The 20,928-nt window shown below is 52.6% G+C and overlaps 1 protein-coding gene across 1 annotated transcript in view; it reads right to left on the bottom strand.

Annotated features, from left to right (window-relative positions):
- Nucleotides 1-4,938: 4,938 nt before the first annotated feature.
- ST14 (suppression of tumorigenicity 14 (colon carcinoma)) overlaps nt 4,939-20,928 on the bottom strand; it is a 19,935-nt gene continuing 3,945 nt past the window's right edge. Inside the window, exons 2-19 of the mRNA XM_009083847.1 lie at nt 15,778-15,937; nt 15,406-15,533; nt 14,552-14,622; nt 13,957-14,117; nt 13,328-13,363; nt 12,785-13,022; nt 12,486-12,625; nt 11,964-12,061; nt 11,399-11,508; nt 10,468-10,598; nt 10,117-10,221; nt 8,847-8,954; nt 8,375-8,494; nt 8,105-8,221; nt 7,604-7,790; nt 7,175-7,449; nt 6,748-6,884; nt 4,939-5,100 (exon numbers count right to left, since the gene is read on the bottom strand). Of these exons, the coding sequence (XP_009082095.1) occupies nt 4,939-5,100; nt 6,748-6,884; nt 7,175-7,449; nt 7,604-7,790; nt 8,105-8,221; nt 8,375-8,494; nt 8,847-8,954; nt 10,117-10,221; nt 10,468-10,598; nt 11,399-11,508; nt 11,964-12,061; nt 12,486-12,625; nt 12,785-13,022; nt 13,328-13,363; nt 13,957-14,117; nt 14,552-14,622; nt 15,406-15,533; nt 15,778-15,937 (2,484 nt within the window). The remainder of the gene's footprint in view (nt 5,101-6,747; nt 6,885-7,174; nt 7,450-7,603; nt 7,791-8,104; nt 8,222-8,374; nt 8,495-8,846; nt 8,955-10,116; nt 10,222-10,467; nt 10,599-11,398; nt 11,509-11,963; nt 12,062-12,485; nt 12,626-12,784; nt 13,023-13,327; nt 13,364-13,956; nt 14,118-14,551; nt 14,623-15,405; nt 15,534-15,777; nt 15,938-20,928) is intronic.

Below are 20,928 nucleotides of genomic sequence, written 5' to 3'. Positions count from 1 at the left end.
CTGCTGAGCTCTGTTGGAGCTGGGTTTCTCCTGGGATGTCTGTTGGCTGTGCCAGGCAGTTGCTGGGGTGTGCTGGGTCAGGCACTTTCCAGGAACTCTGGCAGCTCCTATGGCTAGAAATAGTGTCACTTGATGTTTCCCAAGGGCTGGAGGGAAGAGAAGGTGTTTTCCTCTGCCTCTTGAGGTCATGCTGCAATGCTCAGGAGACAGGAGCTGGTTCCCCCAGTGATTCCAGGAGCTGGGCCTGGGGTACCTGCCTTCCCAGGCTGTGGAGCCCCAGTTTAGCAGCACAACCTAGACTGGAGTCACTGGGCAGAGAAACTAAGTGGGACTGAGGCATTCAGCACTCTGAGCCTTCAGCTGTGATAAGATAAGAGTTTGAGTAACTGAGAGGCAGAGAGTCTGCCTAGTGGATTGAGATCATTGCTGCTGAAGGATGTTATGGAGATGATCCACTTACAGCTCTGGCTGCTGTGCTGGCTTTAAGTTCTCCTTTTTTTTTTTTCCCTGCTCATCTCCCCATCAGCAAGCTGAGGAATATGTGTGGGAAACAAATCAGCAGCAGACAGTGGTATGTGAAGTGATTCTCCCTGCTGGCACAGATGGGACTGTGGAGCAGTAATACTGTGGTGATTTAAAGGCCAAAGATAACTTGCTGCTTTCTCACTTGCAAGCCCTAAAATGGTTTGGAGGAAGGAGGTGAGAACCTGAGCCTGCTGGTTTGGGAGGGATGTTAGATGCTGTACAGCTGAGGGGTTTTATGGACTTGTTGAGGTTTTTTAGAGCCTGTGAGTAGTGAGGGCAGGCTGGTATTACTGGTGTAAACTGCTGATGAGCTGGGGAGTGGTTTCACAAATAAGACAAGCCCCAAAATGTCTGTAGAGGATTTTTCCCACTGTTACAGCTCTCCCTGGGCAGTGTGCAGTCTCTCCATTCCCTAAACCTTGCTGTGATGTGCTGGACAAGGAAGCAAGGTCTCCCCTAAACCTTGCTGTGCTCAGCTGCAGGACTGAGCAACACCTGGAGCAGAGTGTGAGGAAGGACATGATCCAGGGTGGTGGTGGGGCTGGGTTTGTGAGCATACAAGAGATGTGCTGGTGGAAGGAAGAGCCTGAGAGCTGGGGACTCGTGGTGAGCATCAGCCCCTGGGGACAAGAGGCAGGAGAGTGGGGGGCAGAGAAGCAGGAGACCCAATCCTCTTTGCCAAGAGGACTTTTTAAGCACCCAAGGCTGCTGTGGGTGTGAAGCTGCACCCAAAAAAGAAGGATATGGAGCAGGATTATGATGCAGAGGTAAACCCCCAGCCTGGTCCCATTGCTGCCACATCCCTGCTGCAGCTGGGCTGCCCCAGCCAGGTGCTAGAAAAGGCTCTCCAAGCAATCCTGGGATGGCTTCCTTTGGTTCCTCACCTGCAATTCCTCCCAGAGACCTGGAATGCTTTCCTGGTGCCTTGCCTGCTGTCATCAGCTGCTCCCATTTGGGCACTGACCACCTCCAGGCAGCTTTGCCTGGGTGCACTTCCAGGGGATGCACCTTTCCTTGCCCCCCTGGGATCCCAATAGCTCCCAGCAGCACAGAATCCTCTCAGCTCCCTGTTCCCTGACCCTGCTCTTTGTGTTGGCTTCCCAGGGTGAGAGGTTGCCCTGCTGAGTGCATTGGGCTCTCTCATCTCTTTACTTTTCTCACAGTTTCTAAGACAACCTGTGCACTGAGACACCAATGTCAGCCCCTCGTGTTTGGTGTGCCTGGGACAAGCCTGACTCTGCTCCTCCTCTGAGCTGTGCTGGGTGACACAAACCCCTGGGATTGCCCCCATTTGAGGGGACTCTTGAGCTCAGTGGTGCTGTGCCCTTGCCAGCTCTGAGCACAAACTGGGGCTGGGTTTGTGTTGCCAAAGCCCTGTGGTGTCAGAAAAGTGCTGTGTCAATATGAAGTGCAGCTTTGGGGGTTGATAGGAGTTTCTTTTAACATGGAACAACTGGAGGAGTGTTCCCTCCGAGGCAGAGGGGAAGAGACTGAGAGCTGCTGAGACTGATGGGGGAAGGAAATCAAGTGGTTTGGTGGCTCTCAGTGAACTCTTGGACCTTTAACTGGAGTGATGAGATTTTCCAGGCTGATTCAGAGCTGCTGGTCCCCCAAAGTACCTCACTTGGGCACCTTGCAGACATGTCCAGCTGCTGGGAGCTGCCTGCTCTGTTCTCCATCCTGCTTACACTTGTTTCCCTTCCCTGCACACTCATTTTTTCTCCTGGCTCCCTCCCCTCTGGACTTCGGGAGAGGAATCTGGGACTTGTAGCTTGTTCCTTCCCTCTTCCCTGGACCTCCTTCCTGGTGGTTTCAGGAGCCCTTGTGCCTTGGCCGAGAGGGACATCTAGTGGGGCTGGAGCTCAGGGACATGGGGTTTGTCTTCAGTTCTTGCGGGTTTACTTCTTCATTTGTAACGCCTATGAAGAGCTGTTTCTGCAGAGCAGGAGCAGAGGTTTCACACAGTCCTGCTGTGCTGAGGGTCTGGGGGCAAGGTGGAGCTCTGGTGGTCACTTTGGTGGGGTGTTTCCCTCTTGTCTGGGACTTGGCTCCTCTGACACTCTCCAGAGGTGGTTCCTGTCCAGCAAGGATTTGTTTTCTGTCCTGTCTTGGGCCCTTGGGAGACTCTTTGGCCATCCTCTGGTGCTGCAGGAGTCTCTGTGCAGAGGGGAGCAGGGGAGAGCACCACACCTGTGCTGTGGCTGTGTGTTGGACCTGCCTGTTTGGGATGGATCCAGGTCCCCAACATCTTCCCCTGCATGTGTCCCAGCTGCCCCCAGGCAGGGGGAATCTTTGACTTCATGCTTTGCCTCTTGCTGAACTCCTGCTCTTGGCACTCCTCCTCCTCCTCCCCACTCCAGCAGCCAGCAGAAAGCCAGTGGGAGCAGCAGAGGAGGGAAAATGATTCCCATGGGAGGTTGGGGAGCAGAGGAGGTTTCTAGGGGAGCAGAGTTAGCTCTGCCTCTCCCCCAGACCCTGCAGGTCTCTGGCCCTAGGAGGTGCCTCCCAGAAGGAAACTGAAGTTTTGTAGTTACCTTTTCCTTTCTATTCCAGAAGCAGCTGTTCCTGTGCTATGGAGCCTGGGGATGGAGGGAGAAATGTGGAGCCTTCAGGTGAGATGGTTCACTCGTTTGGCACCCAGACTGGGCAGGGTGTGCCCTAACTGCTGGGGGTTGGGTTTGGGTGGCCCTGAGATCTCTCTCACTATAGTGCTGTGCTGGGCAAGAAGGAATTTGGTGCTCCCAAATCTGCTGGGACATGTGGCTCCAGGTAAGGCTGTGAGCCTTAGCTGAATCCAGGAGAGCAGGACAAGGGAGTGTGACTTCAGTGTCCATGGTTTAGCACCATGGATGTGGGTGATGGGGTGAAGTCCTCAGGGCACCTTATGTTCTGGGAGTCATAATCCATAACACCTCAAGTTTAGGGAAGTTTGTTTGTGGGGCATGGCTGTGGAGGAGCTAACTGTGAACTGCATTTGTGCTTCATTAGCTGAGGTAGCTCAGCACTGCAACCTACTGCTCTCTGGGCAAGACAGTGACCACAGTAAACACTTCTTGTGTTGCTGCAGCACCATGTAAGCCTGAAATCAAATTGTTCCTTAACTCTGTTTCTCTGCAGAGAGCTCTGAGGCACAGACCACCTTCCTGTGAGCCCTCACAGATGGTTTCTGCAAGGATTTCATCCTGGACTCTGCCTGTTTCTGCACTACTCTGGAGCTGCTGTGCACAGTGGGTACAGCATGGAAGTGTTTTACTTGGAGCAGTTCCTCTCCCCACTTAGTGCTGGGGGTTTCTGCCTCAGGAACACTTGCACAGAAGCCCAGGAAGAACCACACAGGCACAAGATTAGAAAATACCTGTTTATTGGAGCATGTCACGTCAGAGAGTTTTACAAAACAATGTATTTACAGGTGAGGAAGGGGCTAAAACTCATCTGCAGTGTGCACTGCTGGGCAAGGAACAGGCTACACAGGAATAAAATCAGCACATTCACAGGTCACATTTCTCTTTACAAACGTCAGGTGGGTGTGAGGCTGGTGAGTGCAGAGCTGACCCGTGCTGCCCTTGCAGGGACACTCCAGGAGGGATGCAGCACATCCCCTGTGCTTGTCACCACGTGCAGTGTGACTCCAGGCAGCTGGGGCTCAGCAGAAGCCACCTCAGCTCACCCCAGCGTGGTGCTAAGGCACAGTGTGGTGATGCCAATCAGCCTGAGGGGTGTGTGTGTGTGTGTGTGTGTGAGCAGCACTGCCCATGGTTTCCCTCAGTGAGTGATGGGGTTTGAACCCTGTGCACAGCTTTCCTTGGGGTGTGTGATGGTGTTTCAGCTCAGTTTCTCTCTTGCACGTCCCCAGACTCAGCCAGGCCAGAGCTGAATTGGACAGAGGGAGGAGACCACGGTGTGGGACAAGAAGGGAGGGATCCCAAAGGGGATCCCCCAACCCCATGGTAAGACTCCTTTCCCCCCTGAGACTGAGCAGCAGAGCAAGGAGTGTGGATGGCTGTTTGTCAAACAGTACGTTCTGAGAGCTGCTTTTGAACCTGTCCAATAAAGTTTCCCTCTAAACACAAACTTTGTCTGTCTTGTCTTTCTTGATTTATCATTTAATTGGCTTTTTGTTATTTTTTTTAAGGTTTATTATTAAACGTAATCCTGGATGCTGTGGCTCATTCAAGTTGGTCCTGAGAGCTGCACTTGCTTACCCCCAAAGAGAAAACTCTTCCCACGATGGATTTCAAGATTGGGAAGACTCAGGGCTGAACCAAACCATCAGCCCTGGCTGCACACAGAGTCCCAGGCGCTCGCAGCGAGGTAGAGGGAGGGTTGAAGTTCACAGTAGAGGCTGTGCATGACCAGCAATGCCATCTCCAGCCAGTGCTGTCCAAGAGGTGTCCAGCCAGGGCTCCATCCCCCCTAGAGCCCTGTGTGCTCCTGGATCCAGGCTCGCAGGCTGGTCAGGCGGCTGTACACTCCAGGCTTGTTCCTCTGGGCACAGCCATCGCCCCAGCTCACCACCCCGGCCAGGAACATGCGGCTGCTGGGCTCCACACTCACCAGGGGCCCCCCAGAGTCTCCCTGCACAGAAACACAGGGGTGTAAGCACCACCTCACACACCTGGAGTCAGCCAGCGACTCCGTTCAAACACCAAACTGGGCTGAGTCAGCTCTCCCAGTACAACGTTTTGGCCGTTCCCCGAAACAAATATTTAATATGGCAATAAGAGTCACCATGCCAGAACAAAGAGCTATAAAAAGCCAATCAAGCAGCCTGACTTACTAATTAAGGCTCTGGGGAACAGCCATAGCTGCAATAGGGTTGTCTCTTACCTGGTAAGACTCAAAAAATTACTAAGTCCTGCTTTTTTGAGACTAAAAGGTCCTGTGTTTTTGAGGCTAAAATTCCTGGGTTTTTGATATTAAAAGGCCTGTGTTTTTAAGACTAAAAAGTCCTATGCTTTTGAGGCTAAAATTCCTGTGTTTTTAGACTAAAAAGTCTTGTGTTTTTGAGGCTAAAATTCCTTGTTTTCTTGTACTGAAAGTCCTGTGTTTTTGAGACTAAAAAATCCTGGGTTTGAGGCTAAAAAATCCTGGGTTTCTGATACTAAAATTCCTGGTTTTCTGATACTAGAAGTCCTGTGTTTTTGAGACTACAGTTCCTGAGTTTTTGAGACTAAAAGTCCTGTGTTTCAGATACTATAAGTTCTGCATTTTTTAGACTAAAAAGTCCTATGTTTTTGAAGCTAAAATTCCCATGTTTCTGACACCAGTAGTCCTGTGTTTTTGAGGCTAAATTTCCATGTTTCTGATACCATAAGTCCTGTGTTTTGAGACTAAAAAGTCCTGTGTTTCTGAGGCTAAAGTTCCTCTGTTTCTGATACTAAAACTCCTGCATTTTTGAGGCTAAAAAGTCCTGTGTTTTTGAGGCTAAAATTCCCATGTTTCTGATACCATAAGTCATGTGTTTTGAGACTAAAAAGTCCTGTGTTTCTGAGGCTAAAGTTCCTCTGTTTCTGATACTAAAACTCCTGCATTTTTGAGGCTAAAAAGTCCTGTGTTTTTGAGGCTAAAATTCCCATGTTTCTGATACCATAAGTCATGTGTTTTGAGACTAAAAAGTCCTGTGTTTCTGAGGCTAAAGTTCCTCTGTTTCTGATACTAAAACTCCTGCATTTTTGAGGCTAAAAAGTCCTGTGTTTTTGAGGCTAAAATTCCTGATTTTCTGATACTAAAATTCCTGGTTTTCTGATACTAGAAGTCCTGTGTTTTTGAGACTAAAAGTCCTGTGTTTCAGATACTATACGTTCTGCATTTTTGAGACTAAAAAGTCCTGTGTTTTTGAGGCTAAAATTCCTGGTTTTCTGATACTAAAACTCTTGTGTTTTTGAGACTGAAAAGTCCTGTGTTTCTGAGGCTACAGTTCCTGAGTTTTTGAGACTAAAAGTCCTGTATTTCAGATACTATAAGTTCTGCATTTTTGAGACTCAAAAGTCCTATGTTTTTGAGGCTAAAATTCCCATGTTTCTGACACCAAAAGTCCTGTGTTTTTGTAACTAAAACTCCTACATTCTCGAGACTAAGTCCCACATCCCCACAACTTGCTGCCGCTGCCATTCCAGTCTGTCCATTGTCTGGAACCAGGAGGCTTCACACAGATTTGTTGTATGTTAAGTGTCAGGGTGAGAAGGGCTGTCTCCCCCAGCAGTAAGTGCAGGTGTTTCCTACCTGGCAGGCGTCCACGCCACCGGTCAGGATCCCCACGCACATCATGCGTGGTGTCAGCTGGTCAGTCAGCAGCTGGTTACACACTGTCTGGTTGATGAGTCTGATCTCTGCCTTCTGCAGGATGGAGGCTCCAGTGCCTGCAAGGATGGAGGGGAAGTTAAGTAAAAATAAACATTTATAAGCAGTTCCTCCCTTTTTCCCCCTTCAAGAAACACAAAAATCGTGGAATGGTTTGGGTTGGAAGGGACATTCAAGCTCATCTCGTTCCACCTCCTGCCATGAGCAGACACCTTCCACCAGTCTAGGTTGCTCCAAACCACATCCAGCCTGGCCTGGAACACTTCTAGGGATGGGATAGCCACAGATTCTCTGGGAAACCTCTATAAAACACATCAGTGCAGCCCCAAATTCACACACCAGCACTCACCTCCTTCTGCAGTCGCTCCCCATCCGGTCACCCACAGCTCCTTGCCCACGGGGAAGTTGTGGGTGGCATCAGGCAGGCAGATGGGCTGGACAACAGAAGAGAAGGTGACAGGGGTCTGCAGCTCCACCACAGCAATGTCATAGTCATAGGTGTAGTCGTTGAAGAAGGGGTGGGAGATGATGCGCTTGATTTTCCGAACTTGCACGTTGGCACCGTTGAGGTCTCCTTGGTCTGTCAGGCCCAGGTAGGCTGTCCACAGGCTGGGATCTGAGTACCTGCACAGGGCATGAAACAAAGGGTGAGACAAGCTCAGAGGCATCACAGCTTCTTATCTCTTCCTTGAGAAATGCCTCTCAAAATTGGTGTTATCCTACGCAAAAGCCTGAAAACGAATTGCAACCTCCAGCCCCAGCTCTGTGTCCCTCCTACCTGATGCCCTGCAGCTGCACGAAGCAGTGTGCTGCTGACACCAGCCAGCTCTGGGAGATCAGGGAGGCCCCACAGATGTGGCCCTGGCCCTTGACGTGCAGGCTGACCTGCCAGGGCCACTCTCCCACGTCCGAGTCCTGCCCTCCGACGATCCGCGACTTCCTGACGTAGGAGCGGGTCCCGCAGTCTGGGGAGGGGAAAGGGAAGGGGTTACTCCTGTGCCCATTCCACACCTCCCCTCTGTTCCCTGGGGATATGAGGGCTTGATGCTCTCAGCACAGGAGTACAGACACTAAAAGAGTCAGAACTGACTGCTCAAGTCTGCAAACCTCTGTGTTACCCATCTGAGCCCTCTGGAACCACACGGTGCAAGCTGTTAAATAGTTTGACTATTTCCAGCTCCAAGCTACTGCACAGAAAAACCCAGGGGCTCTCTGTGCCACACTCAGGTGTTTCTCTGAGAGGCCCAGCCAAGAATCCCATGTCCCCCAGGGCACTCACTGCAGTTGCTCTCATCAGAGTTGTCCTCACAGTCCTGCTCCCCATCACACTCAGGGTTCTGTTTGCTGATGCAGCGTCCACTGCGGCACTTGTACGTGTAGTCCTTGCAGGGCACTGCTGTGGGACCTGCTGCAGGCAGGAGGGAGGGACAGGGGTTAGCCTCAATTCTGAGGAGCCCTTCACCCCTTCCACCCACCCCCAGGGCATTGCCATCCCAGGAAAACACCCCCCAAGCTGGACAGTCACAGGGAATCCATCAGAGCTGCTCACCCTCACCATTGCTGCAGCTGCCCTCGTCGCTCCCATCCCCACAGTCGTCCTTGCCATCACATTTCTGTGTGTCTGGGACACACTTGCCATTGTCACACTTGAAGCTGTCAGCTGCACAGCCTGGGGACAGAGAGCAGCTCTTGAGAGTGAATCCTGCAGCACCTCAACACATGGCTGAGTCCATCTCCCCTCCCCATGTAAAGCTTCTGCAGCTCCAACACCCAATCTCTTCTCCAAACTGCACACCACCACTTCCCCACAAACCCACATTTTCCACACCTCTGCTCATTCTTCTTTCCTCCAACTCTCACTGGGCTCAAGGAAGATGCAGCAGGAGAGCTCTTGCCATGCCTGGGATTCTTGCCTGCTCATTTCCAGCACAGCACTTGCCTCCCTCCACCCCACAAGCTTCTGTCACCCCCATCCCCCTGTGCCAGCCCTCAGCCCTGTGTGCCCAGGGTGAGCCACTCACTGCACTGCAGCTCATCACTGTTGTCACCACAGTCATTCACATTGTCACAGACCCAGAACTTGGGCTTGCACCAGCCATTCTGGCACCTGAACTGCTCCTTGGTACAGGCTGAAAAAGGGAGTGAGAAACACAGGATCAATAAGGTTGGAAAAGACTCATCGAGCTCAACCTGACAGACCAGACCCAGAACTTGGGCTTGCACCAGCCATTCTGGCACCTGAACTGCTCCTTGGTACAGGCTGAAAAAGGGAGTGAGAAAGATCAATAAGGTTGGAAAAGACTCATCAAGCTCAGCCTGTGACCAATCACCACCTTGGCAACCAAACCACTGAGTGCCATGTCCAGTTGTTCCTTAGACACTTCTGGGGATGGTGACTCCACCACCTCCCTGGGCAGGCCCTTCCAATCTGGGGAGAGCTGCAAAGGCACCTGTGGAGTCACCAGTGACCCAACCACCATAGCAGCTCTCCCAGGGCTGCACGAGCACTTGGCAACCCTAACAATCAACTTGGGACCATGTACATGGACAGAAACACATGACACAGCCTATGGCACAGGATTCCCACTGAGCTGGAGAACAAACCCATTTGGAGCTGTCACATCTCAGGAGCTGAGGCTGAAGCTGACATCAGAGCAGCAGAACAGCCAGAGGCAACAACTGAAGCAAAGCTGTTGCAACAAACAGTGGGAAAGCACCTGAGAGTCCTGGATCACGGGCCAGCAGCACACTCTTCCTCAGAAAACTGCCCCTCCCTTGGGGAGGAGATCCCACACCAGGGGATCCTGTCCTCTCTAAAGTACTGCTGACCCTGGACAATAACATTAACTATATAACAGCTCTGCTAATCCATGAGGAAAACTTGCTGCACAGAGAAATAACTCTCATGTATCCCACAGGTTCTCCAAAACTCTGCAAAAGTTGGGGAACCAGCTCATCCCTTCTTACCATACAGCTCAGCCAAACCCACTGCTGGGAGGATTACGCAGAAAAACACATTCCCAGCAGGGAGGGACTGCAAAGGGAGGGAGATGTCACTGGGAAAGGGCTGGATTAGCAGGAACAGACAGCTCCTACACTGGGACAGGATCCCAAATCAATCCCACATTGAGCACCTCTCGCTCCAGACTGGAGCAAGGTGGCAGTGCTGGTTCCAGCGAGCCAAGAAAAGCTTTACACTGAGGAACATTACCCAGAACAAGCCCAGGGCAAACCCCCAGCTCAGCCAGCCCTTCCCATGCCAAGCCAAAAGGGAGCCAAGGAGGGACTTACTGCAGGACCTCTCGTCGCTGCCGTCCACGCAGTCCATCCACCCGTCGCAGCGCATGCTCCTGTCGATGCAGCGCCCTGTGTTGCAGGTGAACTTGCCAGGGCAGGCTGAGAGGGGGAAAAGGGGGAAAACCACACATGAGCTCTCCAGCATCCCCTCTATGTCCCTGCCCCAAAGCACACAGCGTTCCCTGTGCCTGCTGACAGCAGAGTACAGCAGGAAGACAAAGTTTGCAGTAAAATAATGCTGCTATCCCCCTGGAAATGTTCATTTCCCAGTGTAAGCACTGAGAAGGGACAGCTCCAGGTCTCAAGGAAATCAGCTCCTCCCCCAGCCCCAGGAGTTCAACTCACGGTCGCTGGAGTCATAGGACAGGAACTCTGCAGAGAATCCAGTGTCTGTGTAGGACTGGTCAGAGTGGAACCTGACCTCGATTCTGTTGCTGGTACTGGCCACCACGAACTGGGAGCGCTCCCCGCAGTACCTGCAGGGAGAGAGCAGAGGTGAGTGAAGGGTCAGCACCAAGCAAACCTCCTTCCAGCCCTGATCTCCCATGGCCAGAGCATCACTCTACACCCAGGAGCTGAGGGGGCAGGAGAGCAGAGAGCAGGACTGATCCTAGAATGAGCTGCTGCTGGCAAACCCTTTGGGCCAGTTGCAAACACCAACCTTAGGAACCACTGGGAACAAGTTCTTCCCCACCCCTGCCTGCCCCAGAGATGTGTCTGATCTTGGATGTGCTGGATCCATGCAGGACATGTGTCATGGACACAAGCAGCACTGCAGGAACTCAGGGCTGCAGAGGCAGGTGCTGCCTTTGAAACCCTCTCTCTGAGGCAGGGTCAGCTCCACACTATGGAACAAGACCAACCACTTCCCTGTGCAGTCCCAGATTGTCTGTCTGGCCCAGCTGACATGAGGCTGTGGAACAGCACACAGCAATGCATCAGGAAATGCATCACAGAACACAATGTAATTGCCCTGACAATGGAGCTCTGCTCGTTCAAGCAAACCCACACCAGATGTTTCTGCCCTCCTGCACGCGAGCTCTGTGCCACAAAGCTCCACAGCACGTGGGGGATTCAGCTGCAGCACACAACAAACCCTGAGTCAAATCCCCAGAACCAAGAGTGGGGTTCCTTCTCCCCATGGGGCAGACCCCATCACCCTCCTGCCTCACCCCAGCCCCGAGAGCAGCAGCACTCTTGTTCCCACAGCAGGTTTAGGGAAAGGACAAGGTGCTTGGCCTCCACTCTGAGGGCTCAGGCAGCACCTGACACCCACCTCGTGCTGTTGATCTGCACATAGTCCTTGGTGCAGGAGCTGACAGGGATCCCAGGCTCCAGCACGAAGAACATGTTGAAACGCACCTTCACGTTCTTCACAGAGGGAACCTGCAAAAGGAAGCAAAGTCAGTGGGATGTTGTTTTCTGGAGCAAGGAAAAGGGAGTAAGTTTCACAGGAAGATGATTGTGTTTGAGGGGAGGACAGAAGACGACTGAAAATGGAAAGTAGTCTGTTTTCCAGAAGGAAAAGAAACACATTCCCAACAGTGACTGTCTCACCGCAGCCCCAGGATGGAACAGGCACAAGGTGGAAGTCAGACCTGGTCACCAGGCAGTGACTGGCCTGTCCCAAAGCCCACACTCTCCTGCTTTTTATTGGGGAGCTGTGGAAAATATCACTCAGAGTTCAAGCCTCTTTCAGCCTCTTCTGCCTCAGGCCCAGCTCCTAAAGCTTCCTCAGCCATGCCAGGCTCTGAGCAGCAGCTGTGAGCTCCTCACACGGTGTCCTGCACGACCAGGTTCATTTGGCAGACTAATTAAGGCAAAGAGAGAGCCCATCTTACCTCTATGTTCCAGACACAGTCCGTGTCTGGGGGGTAGTGTGCTGGGTAAAAGGGAGTGGTGAAGGTGCCGCTCTCTCCCCTCAGGGTTCCACCGCAGGCTAAGGAGAAGCAGAAGATGAAAACAGGTTAGAGATTCAGATGTGGTTTTCCCAAGCCTCAGCCTGCTGTCACCAGAGGCAGGAAGGGAGGCAGAGGCAACAGTCTAACAAGGTTAAGTCGCTCTCTGGAGAGAACAGCTCTGCTCCAAGGCTTGCAGAGAACCCAGGAGATCAATTAGGTGCTTCCTGCATGCATCAATCTGCATGTCTAATCCAACATAATTCTTATTTTGGCTTCCTCAGGGGACATCATTACAGCAGCCAAGAACACTGTGGGCAAGGCAAGCTCCAAGAACCAAGATGTAACCTGTTTCCAGGTGCTCCAACCCTGGAAACATCCCCAACAAACTGACCACAGCCACCTCCCTGTTCAGCTGCCTGTGGCAGGGAGAGGTGGGAGAAACAGGCCAAGGCCTCTGCTCACCTTTCAGCTTTGGGAGCTGGAAGAAGTCAGCCTTAAAGCCAGGGAATCGCCCCTCCTTGTTGGTAACCAATGTAATGAGCATGACATTCTGGGAGGACAGGAAGGTCAGGTTGTAGGATGGGGCATAATTCCCACAAAGCCTAGGGAGCAAAGGATAAAATCCATGAGGCACAGCTGCACAGAGAGCCTCAAGCAGCACAGCTCAGCTCTGAGCTGGGACAGGAGCTCAGCTCCCAGCAGGACATATCAGCATCACCCTAGACTAGGTGCCTCATGGGGAACCTCATGGGGACACTCACCTGACCAAAGCGTGGAGCTCCACAGGGCTCAGGGAGTCATACACCTTGATGTAGTCACTGTCATCTCTGCATGGCTCCAGGTCCAGTGTCTTGAAGGTGAGGCTGATGATGGAGTTGGCATCTGCCCTGAGTGCCCAGTAGCAGAGTGCATTGTTGGGGTATGGGCTGTTGGGGAAGCCTGGTGTGGTGAAACTGGTGACCTCCCCTTCCTTGGCGTGGAGGGAGAACATGCAGCTGTCTGCCCAGAGAGCAGGGAAGAGTTAACAAAGCAAATGAGGAGGTTCTGCCCTGCCTTTCCCTGGGATGCAGAGAGTAATTCCTCCTCTGCCTGCAGGCTGCTCCTGGGCAGACGCCTCTTGCAGGGAACACTCTTGCTGGATAACAAGGCCCATGCCACAGTCTGTCCAACCCCAAACCAGCTCCAAGCAGCACACCAGGGTCTGCCCTGCACACAGAGCACCCTTCTTCAGGCCCTTCCCCATCCTGAAAGGGAAATCACCACCCCAAAGAGCCACTATGAGACTGAAGAAGAACTGTACTTACTGTCTCGGGCGGAGTGAGCTATGCTGGGATCCACAGCTGCAGGAGAAAACAGAGCTGGTGTCATCCTTTGGGCTGTGGAAAATCCCTGGGCACGAAGCTGAGGCTGTCCCTGGGATACACACTGATCTGGCTTTGCTTGTGGGATCCATCCCTGCAAGCTGGCCAGGGGAGCTGAGGGATCAAGCACCAAGGCTCTGGGAGCTGAGGGATCAAGCTTTTCCTCTGTCCCTCTCCAGTGGGCTTAGGGGAGAACATGGAGCATTCAAGCAAAGGGGAGCAGGTCTGAGCAGCCTCAGAATACCAGAATCAATGAGGTTGGAAGGGACCACAGTGGGTCATTTAGTTTAATCTGCCTGGCTCAAGCAGGGTCATCCTAGAGCACATGGCACGGGATGGTTCTGAAACATCTCCAGTGAGGGAGAATCCACAACCTCTCTGGGCAATCTGTGATTGTGCCTATCCCAGTCTGCACATCCCATTAAGCCATGCTGGGACATCCAGGTCCTTACACCCACACCTTAGGGCTGCCAAAGGCCCCCAGGGGAGGGCTGTGACCAGCACCATACCCCTCCAGTGAACCATCCCCCCCAATCCCATCACAGGCCCAGGACAGTGGAGTCAGCACTCACGGAAAGCGATGACTGACTCCACCTTCAGCATGGGGTTTCTCAGCCGAGGATTCCACCTCTGCACCAGGCTCTGCTTGTCAGCCATGGCCCTGTCCAAGCTCTTCTCCCGGTACTTGGGGACAATGAACTCTGACCAGTAGTAGGCAATGACACTGCCTTCACTGTGGGAAGGGCAATTGTGGGGTGAGAGTGGGGACAGACACAGGAGGGCTCAAGTACCAGTAGAAGAAAGGGCCAAGCTCATTGCTGAGCCATTTTTGGCAGGCTGGCCATGGGGAAGGGAGAGTCTCAATGACAATTCAAGCAAACTTTGCCCAGAAAAAGTCTCTGCCAGCCTGGGGAGTCCCTCTCAAAACTGCCAGGCACCACCCACTGCAGTTCACAGGGCTCTACTGCACTACACTTTGATTTGCCCAAGACATCTGGCAGAAAGCAATCACATTTGCTGGTTGCTTTTCACTGGGCCACCCTTTCCTGAGTCACTCAGGCTGTCTCCATTCCCAGAACCATGGGAACGAGGGGAAATGGCTCTGTGACATCCCAGCATTGCCCTCCTCCACTCCCAGACAGGGCCCAGGCAGCTCCTAACACTCACCTGAAGGCAGTGATCACTGTCTCTTTGTGGTATGGGCCAATATCTGCATGATTCCTGTAGATCTCCTCCACCTGAAAGGGTTGGAGAGCTGTTCAGCACATGTAGGAGTGAGGAGGGGGGAAAGGATAGACAGACAGAGCTTCAAGCCTGCTATGGAAAAATGAGGGCACATACCCAGCATCTCTTGGCTGCAGGAGTCTGCAGAGCCAAAGAGAGGAAGAAGGAGAGCTGAGAGTCCCAGCAGAGCCCAGACCTGCACACCACAGCCCACCTGAAAGGGTTGGAGAGCTGTTCAGCACATGTAGGAGTGAGGAGGGGGGAAAGGATAGACAGACAGAGCTTCAAGCCTGCTATGGAAAAATGAGGGCACATACCCAGCATCTCTTGGCTGCAGGAGTCTGCAGAGCCAAAGAGAGGAAGAAGGAGAGCTGAGAGTCCCAGCAGAGCCCAGACCTGCACACCACAGCCTGCTTTGGCTCATCCCAATCTTTTCTTTCCCGAGGGAAGCATAAGGAATTCCCAAGTCTGAGGGGAGAGGCAAGACAAGCCATGGGTTCAGGACAGGGAGCAGACAGTCTCCTGCCTCAGCTCCCAGCCCTGACTCATCCACCAGCCCTGGGACGTGCGTTGGCAGCTCCTATAGCACAGGGAGATGCTGTGGCACAGGGCTGGAGCTGTGGTGCCAAGGCCCAGCTCAAAGACAAGTCCCTGCACCCAGCCAGCGTGTCATGGTGAGCAGGGAGAGCTGAGAGGAGCCAGAGAGCTCCGAGGAATCTTACATTAAATATATCCATAGCCACAGGGCAAGAGGAGAATTCCTGCTTGCCAGAGGAAGGATGTGAGGAACCTCTTACCGTGCTCTTCACCTTCTTGGCCAACATAATGAACTCTGGTGTGCTGGAGTTCTCATAGGCATCAAGGAACTCCCAGTTCAGGACCCTCAAGTGGCCATTGAAAACCTTCCTGACGGGTACGTTCCTGTCTGGAAGGGAACAGCTCTGGGTCAGGAAGGGCAGTCAGGGCTGGGACCATGGCACAGCAGGTCCCCAGTGACAGCCATCAGGGCAGGAGGTGGAAAGGGTGTCCCTCCACCTCCTGGAGCCTTCCCAGAGCTAGAGAGGACACATGATCCAACACCAGGTAATGAAGCCTAACACAACATATCCATGTGGACATGATCCCAGGGTATCACCCTCCGTGCCACCACCCAGCAATGTCACACTCACATTTGAAGTGCCAGAACAGGAGGCCTGCAGCAAGGGAGAGGAGCAGGAAGACAACAACCAGGACAGAGACGACCACTCGCCGCTTCGGGCCACGCTTCTCCATCTTCTTGGAGTTCATGGCAGGGAGGAACTCCACCCCTTCGTCCGGGTTGTTCATGTCCTAGGAGAGGAGGGAAGGCAGGATGGTGGGAAAGCTGTTCCCAAGCCTGGTTTGGAGAGGTCCAACCACAGAGCAGCCTGGAGCAGAGCTACCTGTCCGTGGCAGCTCCTCAGCACTGATGGCACAGGAAGCCTCAGTGTTGGCATCAAAACAGCCACCCCACAGCAGGACAAACCCTGAAGGCTTCTGCTTTGCTGTTCTGCACACACCTAATACCTTTTTGGGCCTAATACAAGGTCACGAGCTCAGGCAAATGCAGGGGCAAGTCCACACCCAGCCCCGTGACCATGGCAGGTCACAAACCCACAGCCTCCAAGGTGTGTGCCAACAGATGAAACTACAGAGAAAAATTCACCCCTCAAAGCACTGGCTGTGTGGCAGATGTGTCACCCACAGCTTGTGGGGCATAGCAGGCTATAAATAGCATTTCTGCAAAAGAAGAAAGCCAGCTACTTCCTTCCCTTATGTTTTCACAGCTCTCTGTGGTGTCTCCTGGGCCAACAGCACTCCTGTGTTTCTGCTTGGAATCTCTCATCCAGCACAAACACCCATTAAAAGAAACAACCAAGAACCTAAGATGAACACACAAGAAATCCCCAAAGCCCAAGAGCAGCCAGGCACTACGGACACAGTGTAGAACACCAGGTCCCAAAGGGAGGAGGACTCACAGAATCAACCAGGTTGGAAGAGACCTCAAAGATCATCAAGTCCAACCCTACCATGGTCACTAGACCATGGCACTAAGTGCCACATCCAGTCTCAGCTTGAAAATCTCCAAGGATGGTGAATCCACCACCTCCCTGGGCAGCACATTCCAATGCCTGAGCACTCTCTCCCTAAAAAATCTCTTCCTGATATCCAGCCTAACCCTCCCCTGGCAGAGCTTGAGTCTGTGCCCTCTTGTCCTGCTGCTGGTTGCCTGGGAGAAGAGACCAACCCCCACCTGACTCCAACCTCCTGTCAGGGAGTTGCAGAGGGTGAGAAGGTCTCCCCTGAGCCTCCTCTTCTCCAGGCTGAACACCCCCAGCTCCCTCAGCCTCTCCTCATGCCACTTGTGCTCCAGTCCCTTCATCAGCCTCGTTGCTCTTCTCTGGATCTGCTCCAGCACCTCAATGTCCCTCCTGAGCTGAGGGACCCAGAACTGAGCACAGGAGTCAAGGAAGGACTCCCAGAGCACACAGCTCTTGCTGCTATCCCCACCCCATGTCAGGCTGGGTGAGGAAGAAGTTCTGCTGTAGCACAGAGCCTGCACCAATGTGAAACCCTTGGTGCCCTGAGCTTTCACTTTCTGTCACCTTTAGTACCTGCCCTCCTTTCTTGCCTTGCTTGAGCACCTGCACCTCCATCCCAGGGGGAATCCAACAGCTGCAGACAGGTGTTTTCAGAGGATGCCACCCAGCTCAGAGCAGGTGTGGGACGATGTTGGGTCTGGACCCACACCCACCCTGGCACCTCCCCTCCTCCCAGCACTGCACACCCACTCAGGCAGAGCAGACCACAGCTTCTGCTTTCTTTTTCTGCCTCCCTGTGGTAGGAAGGGCTCTGTGCCTGCTGAAAATGGCCCAAATCAGGATGATGCCTCACCCCCTGCTCACCACCCTCCCATTTTCCCCTTACCAGACATCCAGCAGCTCCCTGAGCTCTGGATGGCAGCACAGACACCACAGCACAAAGTGCTGACTCGAACAACTCGTGCCATTCCCGCAGGTCCCTGTGCTCCGGAAGGGGTAGCACTGTCACTGCCTGTCCTCTCTCAGCCCAGGACTGGCACCAATGCACACTAACAGCTCAGGTTAACTCCACACAAATGTCACAAGCCCCTAAAAGTCAGGAAAAATAAGGACAATGGGGATATGGCTTGATAGGACAAGGGGGGATGGCTTGAAACTGAAAGACAGAAAGGTTAGATTGGATATTGGGAAAAAATTCTTCCCTGTGAGGTGCTGAGACACTGGCACAGGTTGGCCAGAGAAGCTGTGGCTGCTCCATCCCTGGGAGTGCTCCAGGCCAGGTTAGATGGAGCTTGGAGCAACCTGGCCTAGTGGAAGGTGTCCCTACTGATAGCAGGGGGTGGAATGAGATGAGCTTTAAGATCCCTTCCAACCCAAACCCTTCTGGGATTCTATGAAATAGAACTAGCAAAGGGGATTCTGTTGACAAAGGGACCTCTGAGCCCTCTGTGCTCTTGTGCAGACAAACCCAATCCACAAGTCATCCTCACTGCTCTGCCCTTAGGTGCTTCACCTTATCTTTCCCAAGCCTGACCTGGCAGGAAAGTCCATCTCCCACTTGCAAGATTCCCCCATTCCTGTTGCCATTTTCTTCACTCAATCCCAGTCCTCTCCTCCCACCCTCCACACCTCACTGCAGCCTCTCCTCCCTGCGGTATTTGCCCAAGGCCCTTCACAACAGAAAGGGAAGAGGCAGCACCTTTCCTTGCATTTTTGTCAAGGACTGTTAAATTTAATCCTCTGCAAACAGCAGAAGGCCACCAAGACCAGAGCAACCCACCAGTTTTTGCGCCATCTGCTCTCGGAATCCTCTGAGTTTATCACTTGGCAGCAGGGGAAGGAGCCTTTGTTCATTTGTGAGATTTACTGCCTGAGGCTGGGCAGAAAGAACCCTCAGCACAGCACTGCTGAGGTGCCAGGCTGTTTCCATCCCCAGTGTCCAGCCAGCACCAAAAGAAGCAGACCTAGCAGGGCCACAAAGGACAATCCCATGGGGGATGCTCTGATTCCTATTTTCTTCTGTGATCATACAGGAAAAGCTTGAAAACATAACCCAAGGAAGCTTCAAAACAGAGGACATGCAAAATAAAACACATCCAGACATCCTAAATCAAGAAACTCCTCAATCAAAGTCAAGACTCCCTGGAGTTTGACACACTGTCTTCCAAATAGCCATCTGGCTCCCATCAGCTTTCCAGTCATGTAATAAATCCCCCTAAACCAGATAAAGAGAAGAAACTGGCCACAAATCTTCCAAGCACATCCCCTCTCCCTCCACGGGGCTGCTCACAGTGCTGAGCCCTCCCAGGACTTCCAAGACGTTGCTGCAGTTAGCAGAAAGAGGAGTATTTAATTCTCTCTTTAGATCTGCAGGAGCCTGTGGCAAGCAAACAACCTCAGGGGTTTACGTGATCTATCTGTTCACACAGCAGCAGCTTCTCCAGACTTCTGGGGCCAGCGAGGAAGAACTGCAAAGAAAACCCTATTTTCCAACAGAACACCCTGAGGCTGAGGAGACCCTCAACCCTCTGCAGAATTCCCAAGATCTGGTTTCACCAAACTGCCAGAAAAACACAGGGCTCAGCAGCAAGCAGGAGCTCCTGCTGTACCAGGCCAGACTGCACAACACCAAGGCTGATGCATTTTAACATCCTCTTCAAGCTAAAGGTTGTGTCTTTGCAGAGAGGAAACTCTTAGATGGAGAAACTCATCAGTGTGATTAAATCAGAAGGAAAACAGAGCTCTCCTCTGCCTCCAGCACACACAAACACATACACTGCCACATGACCGAGGAAGTTAGGCAGGAAAACTCACCATCTGAGCTTTCATTAGACAATTTCTCTGCTCTTCTTGGAAAAAAAGAAAAAGGATGAAAGCTGTTCAGTCTGTGAGAGCTTACAGCACAGCTTTGTCAGGTGGTTCTTGCTCCAAAGCTGAGACAGCAGCAGCAGCCACAGCACAAGAGAAATGACAGTGTGGACTCCTGGAGAGGTTATTTTTGGTTTCCCTGCTGTACAAGGTGCACAAGCAGCCACTAGCACAGTTACTTGCTGTACATTACCCAGTGATTAGAGACAGGTATCAGACTGGACCCAAAGAGGTTTCCCTCCCTCCCTGCCCTCTGTTGTGTATTCCAGCTCCATCCTCTCCCACCCCCATACCTCATGGACACCGTTATGTTCCACAGCCAACGCTGACACCTGTGTGAAGCTCCTCTGAAGAGCTCTCAGCTGGCACAGTCTGGGCAAGAAACAGCCATTCCTGCCAACTCTCTTCCCAAGCCCAGGGAAGGATCTGAAGCATCCCCCAAGCACTACTGGAATGCTGAATCAGGCTGTGCTGGAAGGTCTCAGTCGAGGCCCCCTGTCCTGAGCTCTGAGTAAGAGGCTGAATCCTCCCTGCCCACACTCAGCAAGAAAAACACCCCTTTGACCTTAGGAACAGACTTGTGTGAGCCCAAAGCATGGCTCAGCCTCTGCCCCTCTCACTCCCTGTGCTGCACATCCCCTTCACTGCCACCACTCCTGCCCAGCAGGGAAAAATACCTGCTCAGCACCCTCTGAGCTCGGCAGAGACCAGATGGAATCACAAGCAAGACAGGCTCAAAGATCACAGTAAACCCAAGAAAAAGACGATTACAATGTTAATCTCCTTTAGTTAATGGTTGCTGGACATTTCCCTCCAGCACTCTGAACATTCAGCAGCTGTAAACCAGAGAGGATCTGAACACATCTTGCTCTCACCTTGTCCATGGTTCCCCGAGAAACTGTCTGTAGCCCCAGGTGACTCAAGGTCTGACTCTCTCGCCCTCCTCAAGGAAACTGCTCCCATAAACATTATTAACAGAAAACCTTCCTTGATATTCTCCCTGTCTTAGTCACTGGAGCAGATACTTCCTTGTGCTCCTCCTCGCTCAGCCCTCCCCAGCACCACTGGGTGCCCACAGCAGGGTCAGAGGGTTCTGGTCACAGCGTCAGGCACAGCAGGAAAATCATGTGTCAATCCAGTGAAAGGGTCAGACAGACACTGCCCCAGTTCTTCCACGCCTCAGTTTCCCCTGGAGTACCGACTCCATGAGGAAACTTGGAAAAGGAGCATACACAGATGGGTTTGTAGAGAGCTTGGAGGCCTCCTGCACTCAACTTCTCTGTGTGGGGAGTGTGAGCTGAGCCTGGTGGGTGAGCAGCCCTCCCACTCCTCCTCTGCAAGCCACACGATGTATTTTTAGACAGCCACTGTGCTCTGCCAGACTGGACAAAC

The sequence above is a fragment of the Acanthisitta chloris genome, unplaced genomic scaffold, assembly GCF_000695815.1.
Source record: "Acanthisitta chloris isolate BGI_N310 unplaced genomic scaffold, ASM69581v1 scaffold3071, whole genome shotgun sequence".
Lineage (NCBI taxonomy): Eukaryota > Metazoa > Chordata > Aves > Passeriformes > Acanthisittidae > Acanthisitta > Acanthisitta chloris.
This window is presented reverse-complemented; position numbering and strand designations above follow the sequence as displayed.